The 16,227-nt window shown below is 39.9% G+C and overlaps 1 protein-coding gene across 14 annotated transcripts in view; it reads right to left on the reverse strand.

Moving 5' to 3' along the window:
- Positions 1 to 4,955: 4,955 nt before the first annotated feature.
- Positions 4,956 to 16,227, reverse strand: part of LOC118085691 (acetylserotonin O-methyltransferase) — a 35,259-nt gene continuing 23,987 nt past the window's right edge. For 13 of the 14 annotated variants that reach the window (XR_009557444.1, XR_009557435.1, XR_009557446.1 and 10 more), the window contains 4 exons: positions 15,850 to 15,990; positions 14,566 to 14,688; positions 11,347 to 14,340; positions 9,616 to 9,730 (listed from right to left, as the gene is read on the reverse strand). Coding sequence is in view for 1 of the 14 variants with exons in the window: in XM_060273421.1 (XP_060129404.1) it covers positions 5,173 to 5,381; positions 14,566 to 14,688; positions 15,850 to 15,990 (473 nt within the window). In the remaining 13 variants the exon portion in view is untranslated. Of the gene's footprint in view, positions 5,382 to 9,615; positions 9,731 to 11,346; positions 14,341 to 14,565; positions 14,689 to 15,849; positions 15,991 to 16,227 lie in introns of those variants that run through there. The other variant, XM_060273421.1, reaches the window with a different exon arrangement.

The following is a 16,227-nucleotide window of genomic DNA, read 5'->3' on the forward strand; positions in this document are numbered from 1 at the left end:
TAAACATCTTTTTCATTTTATCGTAGACCTCATTCCAAAACCTGGAAGTCTTTGTAAACTTCCACCAGCAATAAAAGTATGTGCCCACTTTTTCATGACATTTCCAACACTTATCTGAGTTAGATTTAAATATTTTTGCCAATTTCTCTGGCGTCAAGTGCCATCTATATACTAATTTCATCATATTTTCTTTTATTCCTGTACATGCTGTAAATTTCAAATTTATTTTCCACAACTTGTCCCATTGTGCCTTGTAGATTGGTTGACCTACATCCTGGGCCCATTTTATCATTACGCTCTTCACTTCTTTACCTTTTAGCTCCCACTCTAATATAAATTTATATGTTCTTGCTAATATTTTATTGGGATTTTCAATTAATAATTCTTGTAATTTAGATTTATTTTTCTGTAATCCTATCTCTTTATGTTTTTCAAATATACTCAGTAACTGATAATAGTGTAGCCAACAATATCGTTTAATTTGTGAATATGGTTTCAATATTAATTTTTTTCTTTCATTATTCAATATTACTTTTTTTCTTTCATTATTAACTCTTGATAAGTTAACCACTTTCCCTCCCCTCTTCTGCTATTCATTGCTGGCATTTCCAGCGGTGAGGCCCACCACGGAGTTGTTGGTTCGAGTAGATTTTTATACTCTTCCCAGATTTTAAATAAAGACTTTTAAATTATATTTTCCTTTCTTTTCCTGTAGCAAATATGTATGCCAGCCACTTAAATTCCGAAAACCTTCCAAAGATAATAACTCCTGGTCTTCAAGCAAAATCCACTCCTTTAGCCAACATAAGCATGCAGAGGCATAAGCATATTTTAAGGTTGGGGACTCCCCAGCCTCCCCTTTCTTTTACATCCATTAACAATCTACAGTGGTACCTTGGGTTAAAAACGCTTCAGGTTACAAACACTTCAGGTTACAAACTCCACTAACCCAGAACTAGTACCTCAGGTCAAGAACTTTGCTTCAGGATGAGAACAGAAATCGTGTTCCAGCGGCGCGGCGGCAGCAGGAGGTCCCATTAGTTAAAGTGGTGCTTCAGGTTAAGAATAGTTTCAGGTTAAGAACAGACCTCCGGAATGAATTCAGTTCTTAACCAGAGGTACCACTGTATATTGGATTCTTGCCTTCTTTCCCATCCAAATGAAATTACTTAAATCTTTCCTCCATACTTCAAATGTTTCTTTTCCCCCCACAATCGGCAACATCTGAAATAAGAACAGAATTTTTGGCAGAACAGACATCTTTATTGCCGCTATTCTCCCCAAGAATGACAAATTTAATCCTTTCCACATTTCTAATTCTGCCTTGATTCCCTTCCAAATTTTAGAATAATTATTCTCGAATTATATTATTCGGCGTCACTACGATACCTAAATATTTTATTTTATTCACTATTTCCCATACCGCTGCTGCTTCTAATTTGGTTGATTCGATTTTCCTTATGTTTTTAATGATTATTTTTGTTTTCCCCATTTTTACTCTAAATCTTGCTAATTCCCCATAATTTTGCAATTTATCTTTCAGATTTATTATTGACTCCATTGGGTCTTCCAACATTATTATAATATCGTCAGTGAATGCTTTTGTTTTGAAAATAAACTTCCCTATTTTTATTCCGTTAATATTTTCATCTTCCTTAATATCTTTCAACAAAAACTCAATCACTAATATGAATAATAAAGGAAATAACAGACACCCTTGCCGTGTTCCTTTTGTTATTTCAAATTTCTCCGTAATTTCTCCATTTATGATCAATTTAGCTGACTGATTCTTATGAATTGTATTCACCCCATTTAGAAATTTGCCATTTATTCCTATTCTTCCCATTGCTCTTTTCATAAACTCCCATGCCAAATTATCAAAAGCTGCCTTGGCATCAAGAAATAAGGTTAATTTGGGAATAGTTATAGGTTTAAAAAGTGAATTGATTCTGGAAAAAGGTGAAAATATGGAGGCCTATAGAGGGGGTAAAAATTAGGCACGGGAAGAAAAAATGGGAGTTTGATTTTTCAGTGATTGGACATTAGGCGAAAATGATAATAGTTAGTTTAAAAGTGGTATAAGATATAAAGGTGTATGTTATAAAATATGAACTATGAAACTGTTGAAGATGATAAATAAGGGAGGAAAACCGGGGAAGGGGGGAGGGTGGGGAAGCCCACAAAATATGGTTTAACAATTATGAATTTAACAATTATGATGAATTTTTTTTTTGTTTTTGTCTTTTTTCCTTTTTGTCTTTTTTTTTTCTTCTCTTTTTTCTCTTTTTCTCATTTTGTATTTTCTTTTTTTTTTTTTTTGGTATGACAATAGATGGTTGGATGGATGAACTCCTGCGTACTGCCCTGGTTCACTGGAGCTCCCTGGTGGCAGGGGGGGGGCTTCGGGGGCAGGGGAGGGGGAGGAGGACAGAAACCCAATCATAAAATGGACCACTTCTGACTGTTCACCTGCGTGGGATACTTCTGTGGCAGGGGAGGACCCATGGAGGGGGGTGGGAAGAAGGTGGAAAAGGTGTTTATGTATGTACCATCTTTTGTAATTTGTAAAATCAATAAAAATTATGTTTAAAAAAAAAAGAAATAGAAAAGCTGCCTTTTTGCTTGGGTTCTAATCAAGATATTCAATCACGTTCAGGAAGAGTCTCATATTATGAGCCATTTTTCTTTTTGGCAAGAACCCTTGTTGGTCCTGTCCAATAATCCTATTTAACACTCCTTTTAATCTATTAGCTAGAATCTCAGCAAATATTTTGTAATCTATATTAAGAAGAAAAATTGGTCTGAAATTCCCCTCTTGTTCATTCCCTCCTTCCCTTTTTGGTATTATAATTATAAAGGCTTCCTGCCAGGTTTTTGGAAATACTCCTTCCTCCATAATTTTATTCACCAATTTTTTATATCCTTCCACCAATTCATCCTGAAATACTTTATAATGTTGGTTTGAAAGGCCATCTACTCCTGGAGATTTCCCTAATTTAAGTTTGGCTATGGCTAAATATATTTCTTGCTTTGACACCAATCTATTTAACATTTCTTTTTCTTCTTCACTAATCTGAATCGCCTTATGATTTTTAAAATAATTCTCCAATTTCCCTTCATTTACCTCCCCACCCCTATATAATTTCTTGTAAAATTTACCAAAACATTTTTTGAATATCTTCTGCATTAGTCCATCTCCCCCCCAATACATGTAATTGTTTTTTCATTTTGTTTTTTCCTTAATTGCCATGCCAAATATTTCCCCACTTTGCCTCCATATTCAAATGTCCTCTGTTTTGCCCATTTAATTTTGTTCTCTATTTCCTGGCCTACCATCATAGATAATTCATTTTGTAATATTTTAATCTGTGTTACTAAATTAATATCTTTTGGCTTTTTTTACTAATTCTTTTTCTTTCTCTTCTTTTTCTTTCTTATTTTTTTCCAAATTTCATTCTCTTTCCTTCCTAATTTTACTTCTTTGCTGTACAGTATATATATTCCTCCAATAAAGGCTTTACTTGCATCCCATACCGTTGTTAAATCTATTTCCTCTGGCAAATTTATTTGAAAAAATTCCCTCAATAAACCTTTAGTCTTTAAATACTTCATCATTTAAAAACTGCAATGCCTGGTTCCTGGGGCTTTGGGTTAAATGGGGACTTGGTCTGTTGGCAGGTATGTGCTCCAGTTCCGTTCTGGGCAGTGGGTGTATTCAGACCATGACAGATAGTTGGCATACAAGTGCTTATTCCATTTGTCTCATGTTGCTGCAAAGGCCAGCGAGGTTATCAAGTGTAACTCCCTCGGCAGAAGAAGCGAGAAGGTTGACTTGCAGAATTCTCTCCCTTGCAGAAGAAGCGAGTTTAACTTCCTTGCAGGATTTAGCTGATTTGCAGAATATCTCTGGATTTCTAAGGTCCTCAGTTTGCATACCACAATAAGCCGAAGTATATCTTACTGGCATTACTCAAGCAGGCAGGCTTGTAACTGCTTTGTAAACCCCCCACCCACAGTCTATTTTACTCCTGCACTGGGCTGAGCTTGGCTGAACGTGTTGTCCAAAGCTGGGATCATTGTTTAAGCTCTCACTAATCCTGGAGTGCCTGGCGTGCTATGGTCCATGGGGTCACGAAGAGTCGGACACGACTAAACGACTAAACAACAACAATCCCGAGCTGTAGCCAGTTTTGTTCTTTGCCACTGTTGCCATAATTAGGAAGTAATGAAGGCAAGAGTTACACATGTCATATACCGTACATTCAGACCTGGGGCTTTTGGGGGAAGAATCTAATCACTGCAGTTAAAGGTTATTTACATGTTTAAAGCTGTTTCACCCTCCTCTTTGGCCAAAGAGGTTCCCAGAGCAGGTTGCATAAGAGGGCCTGCAGGTTTAAAGTCAAAAAATCATGACGCAAAAGGAAAATTTGCAGGGAGGGAAGAGAAAACAAACCAACCCTGCCCCCAGTTTTTAAAAATTATAAAGTTATTATAATGATGGATGGAGACTTCAGCAAAGGGAGGAATTAAATGGAGCTACTCTCTCAGGACAGCTTGAATTCCCAGATGTGGTTGGACTACAACTCTCCTCATCCCTTGCTAGCATGACCAGTGGTCAGCAATGATGATGGACGTTATAGTTCAACAACATCTGAGGACTCAAGATAAAGAAAGGCTCGGTTAGTCTGTGTAGAACGTTTGAGAAGGGCTTCTCTTAATAGGGTTGGCATCTCTCAAGTCACACAGGCTAGCTGATCATAGCTTGCATATTATCTATATTTATTTTGAAGTATGGATTAGTAGCACTCATGGTTTCCAACAGGTTCTGTTTACCAAAAAAATCTCGAGTTAATATGGGATACAACCTCTTCCTTTTTGCTGGTTTGGCTCATGTGCTCCTTGGGGTGGGGGGAGGCAAGCAGGGAAATGAAGGTAATAACTACTTACAACGGTGGTTAACACGTACAGTAACAATTTATTATTATTATTTTAGCTTCTCTTAGTGTTCAACCATAATGATAAGCAAGGGGGTGGAGGAGATATTTCCACATGGTGAGGATTTGCACACACACAAAAAGTATAGCAATTAAGCATGTTCAGTTATGACTGCAAAGAATCGGGCTAAAATTTATCTGTTCAGTCACGACGCTCACAGAATGTTCTTGGTCAATGTTATTTTCTTCCTAAAATGGCGTCAAAGTGGCCTGTTTTCTTTTGCTGAATCTCCTTAAAGCCAGCAGCATTGAGGAACACATTGTACTCTGATGGGGTCCGTTCTTTTCCTTGAGTAATAAGCAGCATGACCAAACCGTATATTTGAGCTTCCAATGGCCCCGTTCTGTCTTCGTTGAGAACTCTTTCCACTATTAGAACTCCACCACCTGTTTCAGAAAAGGACATGGAAGATGTATCATTAGATATTACACCATTTCATATTACAAAGCAGCATGTTACTTTGTCCAAATGTCCTGGGATCAGAAGCTCAAGAAATAAAGGAATGATGTACCTGACCCAGAGTGGCACATGGACATAAGGGAAAGAGGCCATGAGGAAATCCAAGCGCCTTGGAATGAGAATCATTTCCCACAGGAATCATTTCCCACAGGACCACAGCCCCCCTTAATAACGTGAAATATTAAATAATTAAATGATAATTAAGTGATACCCACGAATTGGCAAGAGGGTACTACATGTGAGCGGATTGGCGGTGAGCCAGGGTGGGCTCGAGTGGCGGTTAGGCGTTGGAAATTTGCATAACAATCAGTCGGAGGAGGGGCAAGTACGTCATCAGCTGCCCTATTTTGGAGAAGTAATTCCGTTAAAGGATTCCGGGGGCGAGGCTTGGTCCCTGGAGGCAGAACCATCACGGCTAGTAGCCATTGGTAGACTTATCTCTAGGAATCTGCCTAATTCCCTTTAGAAACCATCCAAATTGGTGGCCTTCACTGCCTCCGGTGGGAGTGAGTTCTTTGGTTCAACTATGTATGTGCTCCCACCAGCCCCAGTCAGCATGGTCAAAGATGATGGGAGTTGTAGTCCAACCATAACTGAAGGGTCACCGATTCCCGATCCCTGCTTAGTGCATGGCTGTCTTGTTTGTTAGTGGAAGAAAATGATCTAATATATGTAGGATAATAATAAGAAAAATAAAAACATTTTACCTTTGTGAAAAGTAATCCGGTGTTCCTCTGAGGAGACAAAATGCTTCTTTCCTGTTTCCACTACTTCAGGTAGGTCGAAAATGGTCACCGTAGAATTTGGATACAATGAAATATATTCCTTTGCGAGGGCACCACTACATCCTTAAGGGGAGAACCAAATGGGGAAAATGAACATGTTGTGCATATCAAAGCTTTCCCCCCAAATTCCTGCGCATATCTTTAAGATAGCACACCAGAGAGTTGGCTGTCTAGTCATTTCATTCAGTGGTATGTGCCACTTTTGCAGTTCTGAGGATGGGATAGATCAGAGTTTGGGTCATGGGTTATTAGGGGGTGCTGCAATTCTATCCTGTTTAGCAGGAGCAATGAAACTACAGTCCAGAGGAATATGAGAGTTTGCCAGGCAGGCGTGGCCAGAACTAAGGCTAACACACTTCTTTTCAGTGGACCTAATTGAGACTTCTGTCATTTGAACTGAAGTCATCTACTGCCTTTCCCCTCACAATAATATACAGGGCAAAACAGCAGCTTTCTGATTTCGGAGTTTGGAGAACTTATGGCACTTACCTCCCACATCACAAACGAGTGGGAAATGAGAGAGATCAAATGCATTCAACACAACTCGACCACACAGACTCCACATCTCACGCATAAACTCCATGAATTCTCGCAAGCCGCTCTCTGTTCTAGTAATTCAAAATCGAATTGTCAGTTCACAGAGGGGATACCTTTGAACAGAGGATAGTTATAGACAGGAGCCATATTCCACATAATGCCGTTTTATTTTAGTTGTGTGTGGATTTCCTTTCTTTCTTTGGCCTCATCCTCCTTTTTCCCATTGATACCAGTGGACAGATCATGAGGGGATGTATCCATAAACCATAAACTACTACTACTACTACTACTACTAATAATAATAATAATAAATCATTTACTGTAACTGTCCCTCTCACCAATATGTCAAACCCTAAGTTTTTTAAATTACCATTGACAAATTCCCTTCTCCCTTTTTCCCTTGTGGTCACATCTGTGCCAGTGAATTGGACAAATAAGGCTTCCTCTAACTCTGCTGTGTGTGGCATGACATTGTTAAGAACTCGACTAAGGACTCTTTAGTATGCCCAAACTCTTCCATCTGAATTCGATCTGGATAGACATTGCATATCTCTGTTTCCATTGGTGGCCGAATGTGTTATTAAAAATGTAACAATTCTACAGGCTGTGGTTTCTAATATATGACCACTTAGAGGAGGGGGGGAGGAGAAACCACCCCTCTTCAAACCCGCTCCTCTACATGCCAGTGGAGGCAATGATTTTAATAATGCTACACATGGAGGGGTCTGGGTGTATTAATTAGATGGGCAGAAGCCTATATCACTAGTCATCCTGAGGAATAATTAAGCCTTGATTCAGGACCCCATACAAAAGGAAGGGTTGAAGTGGACTGACTTCTCCTCATTTTTCAAGTGATATATTATATTATTATAACAATCATATCATATCATATTATATATCAATCGCATATTACGCTACTATTCATGCTAAGTTTTCAATTGCAATAAATAACTTTGAATTCGCTTTACAAATTTATCCTTAATACTGTTTAGTGACCGGTTTTTGCCCAAGGATAAATTTGGCCATGGCAAAAGCTGCCTATTGGCAGCTGAATTTCATCAGTAGCCCCTGTCCACATGTTTCAAACCTTCTTTCTCAACTATTTCCCCAACTATCACAATATTCCAACTCCAGGAACTGTTAAAAAGGGCAGGGCCTCTAATGCCTGTACAGGATTCCCCCATAGTGAGCAAGTGGGGATGTCTGAGCACACATTGGCCTCTGGATTGTGGGAAACTGCACTGAAGCAGTGAAAAGACTCAGAAATGGCTATTTGCTATGACTGGAAGCAGTTCTGCTTCAACATCAGAAAATACTGGAGGCAAACAAGGCAGGGTCTTCACAACTAGTCTGTTAGGGTGCCAACTTGAATAAAATACAGTGTGATCTCGCATGATAACTAATCACATGATGCAGTTCGTACACATCATTTGAATGGGAATGTCCATCAAATTGTGGGGACTGCCCCCTCAAGTATTTTATTGTGGGGGCTGAAGCTCCCACAGCCCCCAGGAGTTGCCTCCTATGTAGTTTGGGTAATGCAAGACACCATGCTTAAATGGGGGGGGGGGGGAGAACAGGAACCCAAGTCTGGCATGTAGTAAGGGAGCTCCCAATATCATTAAAGATAACTATCAGAGAGGGGAGAAAGCAACACTGGCTAGAAAAATACTGGAAAGGTGAATAGAAGTTAGAAATAGGTTTCACACAAATTGCAAAAGGAAAATTTTGCCCATTCTTTAAATAGAAGCAAGATATACAAATTTTCTGTACCTGTACATAGCCTCATAGAAATTTTTTGTAGAACTGTCACTTAATCTATATGTCTGACCCTCTCCTTTCCTGAAATAGAATATTTGTTTTAGTTTAAGAAAACATGAGCATGATAACTACAGAATTTTAATTTTAATTCTTCAACAAAACAACAAAACCAAGTGTACTACTCATACAATTACATGTGTTGTCAAAGCTGTGCATACCAATCACAGGTTTGTTTGTTTGCAACGTCTGTGAGTTTTACCATTTTATTACCCTTTTTATCAATCTCCTCACCTCACAGCATCAATCAGGTGTTGTGCTCTCGTATAGGCAAATTCAGCATTGAACTTCAAGGAATAATACTGAGTCTTTGGGCTTCTTTTGCCAAGGTAGAGATTGGCAAGGTTGGTATTTCTATAAAGCGCTTAAAATGAAGGGGGAAAAGATTAACTTTTTCACACCTCTGTGCAAACCCCCTTTTCCTCCCCAGTTCTGCAGGGACAAAATGCTTAAAACAAACATAATGGAGCAAAAGTCACATTTCTAGGATTCCACGTCATGCTGCCCTCAATGTAAAAAATTGCAACACCGAGACTGCAACTCTCCAGCTTCTCTTCCAGAGAAAAATATGGAAAGACTAGGCCTCCACCAGCTGGCAGTGGAACTTCAGGGTGCAAAGCTGCCACATGGTCAAAAATGCTATAGGCAGCCACTAGGAGTGGCCATTCTGAGATCTGGAGCGAACTATTAGAAATCTATGAACAGCAGGCAACTTCGTTTCATTGTAACATCTAAGTCAGGAGGACAGACTCAGAATGTCCTGAGCTGCACTGGTGCTTAGAGACCTGCACTAGCTGCCCATTTGCTACTGAGCATTCTCACTGACATTTGTAAACAACTATTTGTTTTGCTATTCTGTTCAGTTGCTGGCTTGATGGTTTAAAGTTATTCACCGAAATTGATTTTTAATGGTATTTTGACTTTATAGTATTGGTTAAATTTCCAAATAAAGAAGAAATACTTTGGTTGTCCTTCCTCTCCACTTGCAGGAACTTGTAGCCAACACAGGCGTCCAGCAGTCTCTCCATCCCAAAGGGACTGGTACCCAGACGTTCGGCAATAGTCACTGAAGTCAATGGTTCCTTGGATTCCATCAGCAGATCAAATACACCAAGATCAGAGGCAGTGAACATAATCTGGATCCAAAAAGGGTGATGGAGTACAAAAGGAAAGAGTTCAAAATGGTCTTTAGTTATTGACTTTTCAAAAAGGAACAAGATACTTTTGAAACACAAAAAGATTATAATACAGTTCAAGTCCATTTGAAGTGCAGAAATAAAAGCAGGACATAGGTATGTTAAGTAAAATAAGATTAAATCGTTGCTGTATTCCACTTGTGCTGCGGGTCTCATGCATAGACTCATTTTCGTATTAAACATTCAAGTGACAACACTAGAAGTTTCTGCCTTTGTTTGTGCTGGGTTGACCTCTATAACCCTAATATTTGCCTTGCCATTTAAAGGCATTTCTGATTCTACACAACCATTTACAAGGTGAAAGTTTCCAACTCCTTGCAAGTATTAAATTTTGCAGACAATACTTTTACCTTTGGAATTAGAAATGCATGCTGATTGAGAAATAACATTTTCAGAGCTTCAGCTTCTTCTGTCACATTCATTGTTCTTTACTGTGTCTGTCAGAGACCTCACAGTCTTCCTCTGATGAGCAAGTTGTTGTTGGAAGAAAGAGCACTCTGCTTGTGGTACTTTTATTCAAAATTCACTGAAAATGAATTGCCAATAAATAAGTCTAGATAAATGACAATGAACTTTGCAAATGACTGAGGCCAGAGATGTTTGTAGAAAAGACATACTGGTAAGTGGAAAGGCATTTCTTTCTCACAAGTGCAGGAGGAAGGAAGTACCTGGAAATTATTGCCAGAGATGTTTGTGAGAAAAGCATAAGTGGAAAAGGATTTATTTTTCACAAGTGCAAGAGGATGGTAGTAGCTGGAACCGGTAATTATTGACTTTGCCTGTGTGAGTAAAAGTGATATCAGAACCTAACAAGTGAGGTAAAATCAACTGGTGTCTGGAAATGCAGAATTAACAAGTTATTGGAGAAAATTAATCAGAAGAGACAGCTGGTGGTTTAGAGAAAACTCTCTTGCTGAAGTGAGCCCATTTGGAAATTCTTAAAATACAGAAACACATGAACAAAGAAGCATCACATGCAAGTCACATTGTAGGAGCCATTTTTGTGCCAAAGTCGACAAAAGGGAATGGCAAACATTCCCAAGAAGCTCACTAAAGAAATCACTTCTAAAAATGAATTATTTGTGATAATAATATAGAGAAATTCAGAAAATATGCAAGTAGTAATGCTGAACAAGGATAGGTAGAGTCTGAAGAAGAAAAGTTAAGGAGCACGAGAAAGGAATCAAGGGGAATCCAAGAGAAAGAAAATGAAGAATGAGGAGTTTCCCACAGAAGGAAAATGGAATCACAGAGTTACTAAGAATCAGAGAATCCAGAAACAGAAAGCTTTGAGGCAGGGGTGAAGGCAAGGGACCACATACCTGTGGAGACACAGCAAAAACAGAACAGCAGGATAGTTCTGCATGAAGCTCACCTTGAGCCATTCACCAACTCTCATCCAAACCTACCTCAAAAGCTTATTGTGAGAATAAAGTCGAAATAGGGAGAACTAGGGATGTCACCTTGAACTCCTTGAAGGAAAGGTGGTGGGATCTAAATGTAGCAGGAGGCTGCAGAGTCCTTGACCAAGCCAGAGGAGCAGCAAAAAGACTAACCTTTATGTGCCTTGCTCCCAGGTAGCAGCTGTAATCGAATGAGGCACACTTCCCAAGATGACAATGTTGTGATCTGCAGTCCTATGGCCGTTCAGAAACCAGCTGCATTGGATTAAATAGCATGTAGCCATCCCCACCCACCAAGTTACTTAATTGGGTTTAGGATTGCAGCGTTTATCGGGAGCTAATATTGGCTTTGCTGAATCAGTTGCTCGGAGGAGAAACAAGAACAAAAAAAACCAAGAGAGTCCTGAGGCACCTCAAAGGACCAAATATTTCTTATTCCGGCACAAGACGAGCTGAACTTGAGCCTATTTCTTCATATACATGGTGTGATTCTCAATTACAGGGGTGTGGGGAGGGCAAAGGAAGGGGAGCTGGATGCAGTGGGTCAGAGGGAAATGAAATGCCAGAAATGCAGATAGGAACTGTTTACCATTCGAGCTACAATGAAGGCAGGATATCCCTTTAGGATAGCAATGATAGGCTTTGTAGTGCTGAGTGAATTTACACCTGCAAACCATTGTCTTTATTCAGAGCCAAATAAACTGGAGCGAATGTCTTCAATACTCTGGGCCAAATGCTCATTTTCCACCTCAATGTCTGGCCTTAATTTAGCTTGGCTGGGAAGGATAAACAGCCAATGCCTGAGCCAAGGTCACCCTACATCTGAAACTTAATAAAGTTGTGGCCAATTTTAATCCCATAGCACGTTGTCTTGAGTCATTATTACGCTCGGGGGTCACCGGGGTTTCGGGGGGAATTCACCTGTCCACTCAAATTTTACCTCATTCTACCATAGTTTATCCCATTCCTCCATTTGAATATTGTGTCCCACATCTTGTGCCCATTTAATGGTAACTGATTTAACATCTTCATCTTTTGCTTCCTATTCCAGCAACAGATTATACATTTTTTATATTAACTTGGTATCATTTTCTATTATTTCTCTCTGGAAAGTTGAAATTTCATACAGAATATTTCATTTAATTGAAAATATTGTAACCAACCTGTTACATTCTCTCTAACTTTGTTAAATTCTTTCAATTTTAATTGGCTTTCTGATTCAATTAATAACTCTCTATATGTAGCCCATTTAGTGTCCATATTTAATTTCCCCCCTGATATTGCCTTTAATAGAGAAAGCCACCATGGTGTTTTTTGTTCTAATAATCCTTTATACTTTTCCCAAACTTTAAAAATCGCTTTCCTTATAATATGATTTCAAAAGCTTTGAGGTACTCTTGCTTTTTCATACCATAAGTACACATGCCAGCCAAATCTATTGTCAGAGCCTTCCAAATCTAATAAATATGTATTTTAAAATTTTATCCATTCCTGGATCCAGCAAAAACAGGAGGCTACATAATATAATTTCAGATCTGGCAGGGAGAAGCCTCCGCTACCTTTAATATCTGTTACTTTATTCATGGCTTTTGCCCCGTCATACAAATTTTGAAATATCCTTATCTTTGAAGCATCCCATATTGCTTGTTACCAGGATTGCTTGGAATAAAAACAACATTTTTACAGTACATTCATCTTAATAACTGATATTCATCCTAACAAAGACAAGTACATTTTATTCCAAATTTCCCAAAAAGATTTTCTCAGTTCTGACAGCTCCCATGGAAATCTGCAGCTAACTGAAAAGGGAGGCCAGCTTGGCACTGTTACTGGGAGGGAACTTGGGGTGTAAGAAGAGTGACCATGCTTAACTGAAAGGGCTAAATCGGGCCCGGCTTGGGTGTGCCAAGCCCAGCATGCATTACATAACAGAGGGATGTTAACATCAAGGAGGCCAAGGGGCTTTTCAGAGCAACAGGAGCAGGTGTGACCCAGAGTGACCCTTGGATGTGGAAAGAGGTGCTGGGTGGGCATTGGAAGGGGAATTGTATGAGTGGGGTCAGAGGGTCATGAAATGCTAAAAACACAGATAGGAACCATTCAGATTTGTGCCACACTGTAGGCCGGATAAGGACATGGACCTGTTTTGGATAGCTATGATAGGCCATGAAAGAAACCGACTTGGTAGTGCTGAGTGAATTTACACATGCAAATCATTGTCTTTATTTAGACTCAAATGAATTGGAGTGAATGTCTTCAGTACTTGCGATGTAGCAGTTTCACTCCGGCCCAGTTTCACGTGGGCAGACTGAGGGGGGCCATTGCCTCAGGCACAGTTTTTCCAAGAGAGCACTTTGCTCCTCACTTGGTCCATATCAGCCCCTCAATGCTTTGTAAGTCCGATCCGACATCCCAGCCTCACAAAACTGAGGAAGAAGCAACAGTCTTGTACCCCTCCGATTGGACTGATTGGAAGGCGGCATTCCCGGCCTGCTGCGTCCTCCTGTTATTGCCCTCCACGCCCCCTGGGGCAACCATGCCGGGCGCTATGAAGACATACATACATACATACGTACATACGTACATACATACATACATACATACATAACCTGAGGCAATATGGGATACAACCTCTTTCTTTTTCCTGGTTTGGCTCATGTGCTCCTGGGGTGGGGGTGGGGAAGCAAGCAGGGAAATGAAGGTAATAACTACTTACAACGGTGGTTAACATGTACGATAACAATTTTTTTTATTATTTTAGCTTCTCAGTGTTCAACCATAATGATAAGCAAGGGGGTGGAGGAGATATTTCCACATGATGAGGATTTGCAACAACAATAAAAGTAAAGTGATTAAGTATGTTCAGTTATGGCTACAAAGAATCGGGCAGAAATATATCTGTTCAGTCACGACGCTCACAGAATGTTCTTGGCCAATGTTATTTTCTTCCTAAAATGGCGTCAAAGAGGCCTGTTTTCTTTTGCTGAATCTCCTTAAAGCCAGCGGCACTGAGGAGCGCATTGTGCTCTGTCAGGGTCCGTTCTTTCCCTTGATTAACAAGCAGCATAACCATACTGCATATATGAGCTTCCAATGGCCCTGTTCTGTCTTCATTGAGAACTATTTCCACTACTAGAACTCCACCACCTGTTTCAGAAAAGGACATGGAAGGGGTATCATTACATATTAAAAAGCAGTACGTATGTTACTTTGCCCAAGTATCCTGGGATCAGAAGCTCAAGAAATAAAGAAATAAACGCAGCTGCGCCTGAGTGGCACACAGACATAAGGGGAAGGGGCCAGGGGGAAATCCAAGTGCCTTGGAATGAGAATCAGTTCCCACAGGAAACACCTTGGACACCATGCACCTACCAGGCTTGCAGGCTTTGTGCAGTCTAGTTAGCAGTTGCACACACTTCTCATCTGCAAAGCAGTGCAGGGTCCTAGACAATATATACAGGTCAGCTTCTGGAATTGGGTCTTTAAAAAAATCACCTGAAATAAAACGAGTAGAGTTATAATTTTGTATTTCTTAGGGTAGAAAGTATTGATCTGATGTGTAGAGATCTTTCATATTCTAATTAATTCAGGAGGGTTCTGGAAGCTTCTCTGTGTGAAAGAAACAGTCAGAAGGTTCATGGTGTTTGGGTTATTCCTTCAGAGAAGATGCGTACAGCTGGTTTATACTGGTTCTCTTATCTTTTTCTGTCAGTGTCATGGTGACTATAAAAGTATGGTCAGAAGGAGCCTGAGTTTCACTTTTACTTTCTATCTCTTTTCCTTCTGGTGTGGTGTTCTGTACATAGTATAATATAAAGTTGAGGTTATACTTATTATAAGTTATTGACATAGCTGCCAAGTTTTCCCTTTTCTCGCGAGGAAGCCTATTCAGCATAAGGGAAAATCCCTGTAAAAAAGGGATAACTTGCCAGCTATGGTTATTGATTGTAAATTTAAGTTTAAGTCTGCTGCAACTGGATTTCTTATGGACAGTGCCAATCCTGAATGTATTGGATTCAGGGCCGTCTTGAGCAGATCGCACGCCCTGGTGCTGAGGGGCGGAGATCCTTCCGCCGCCCGCCCCGCCCTCGCAGGGCGCAATCGGTTACCAGCCCCGCACCATGGTGCACTGCGCCACCGGGGGGCTATGAAGAGCCGGCCCTGATTGGATTTGTGATGATTATGCTCATTTGCCTTCAGTAGCAGTAAAGCTCTGCTGGATTAAATACAATTGCCTCTGGTCTATTTTTTTGAAATCCTGCAACGTGTTAAAGTTTTTAATCTGAGGACTATATACTGGAATCTGATCTGGATCAATATTGAGTAGAATACCATGGTGAAATCATTATTATTCTTACAGAGACTGGTGGCAGAGCATAACCATCACGGCTCGTAGTCATTTATAGACTTATCTCCAGGAATTTGCCTTTTTCCCTTTAGAAACCATCCAAATTGGTGGCCTTCACTGTCTCCTGTGGGAGTGAGTTCTATAGTTCAACAATGTATTTGCTCTCACCAGCCCCAGTCAGCATGGTCAAGGATGATGGGAGTTGTAGTCCAACCATAACTACACCGATTCTCAATCCCTGCTTAGTGCATGGCTGTCTTGTTTGCGGAAAAATGATGGAACCTTTGTAGGATAAAAGAACATTTTACCTCCATGAAAAGTAATCCGGTGTTCCTCTGAGGAGACAAAATGCTTCTTTCCTGTTTCCACTACTTCAGGTAGGTCGAAAATGGTCACAGTAGAATTTGGATACAATGAAATACATTTATTTGCTAGGGCACCAGTACATCCTTAAGGGGAGAAACAAAGGGGAAAAATGAACACGTTGTACATATCAAAGCTTTCCCCAAAGATTCCTGCGCAAATCTCTAAGATAGCACACCAGATAAGTGGTTGTCCAGTCATTTCATTCTGTGGTAAGTATGTGCCACTTTTGCAGTTCTGAGGATGTGATAGTTCAGAGTTTGGGTCATGGGTTATTAGGGGGTGAGAAGACAATATTGTACTTGCACAACACAAAGCAAAAC

Source organism: Zootoca vivipara, chromosome 4, assembly GCF_963506605.1.
Source record: "Zootoca vivipara chromosome 4, rZooViv1.1, whole genome shotgun sequence".
Taxonomy (NCBI): domain Eukaryota; kingdom Metazoa; phylum Chordata; class Lepidosauria; order Squamata; family Lacertidae; genus Zootoca; species Zootoca vivipara.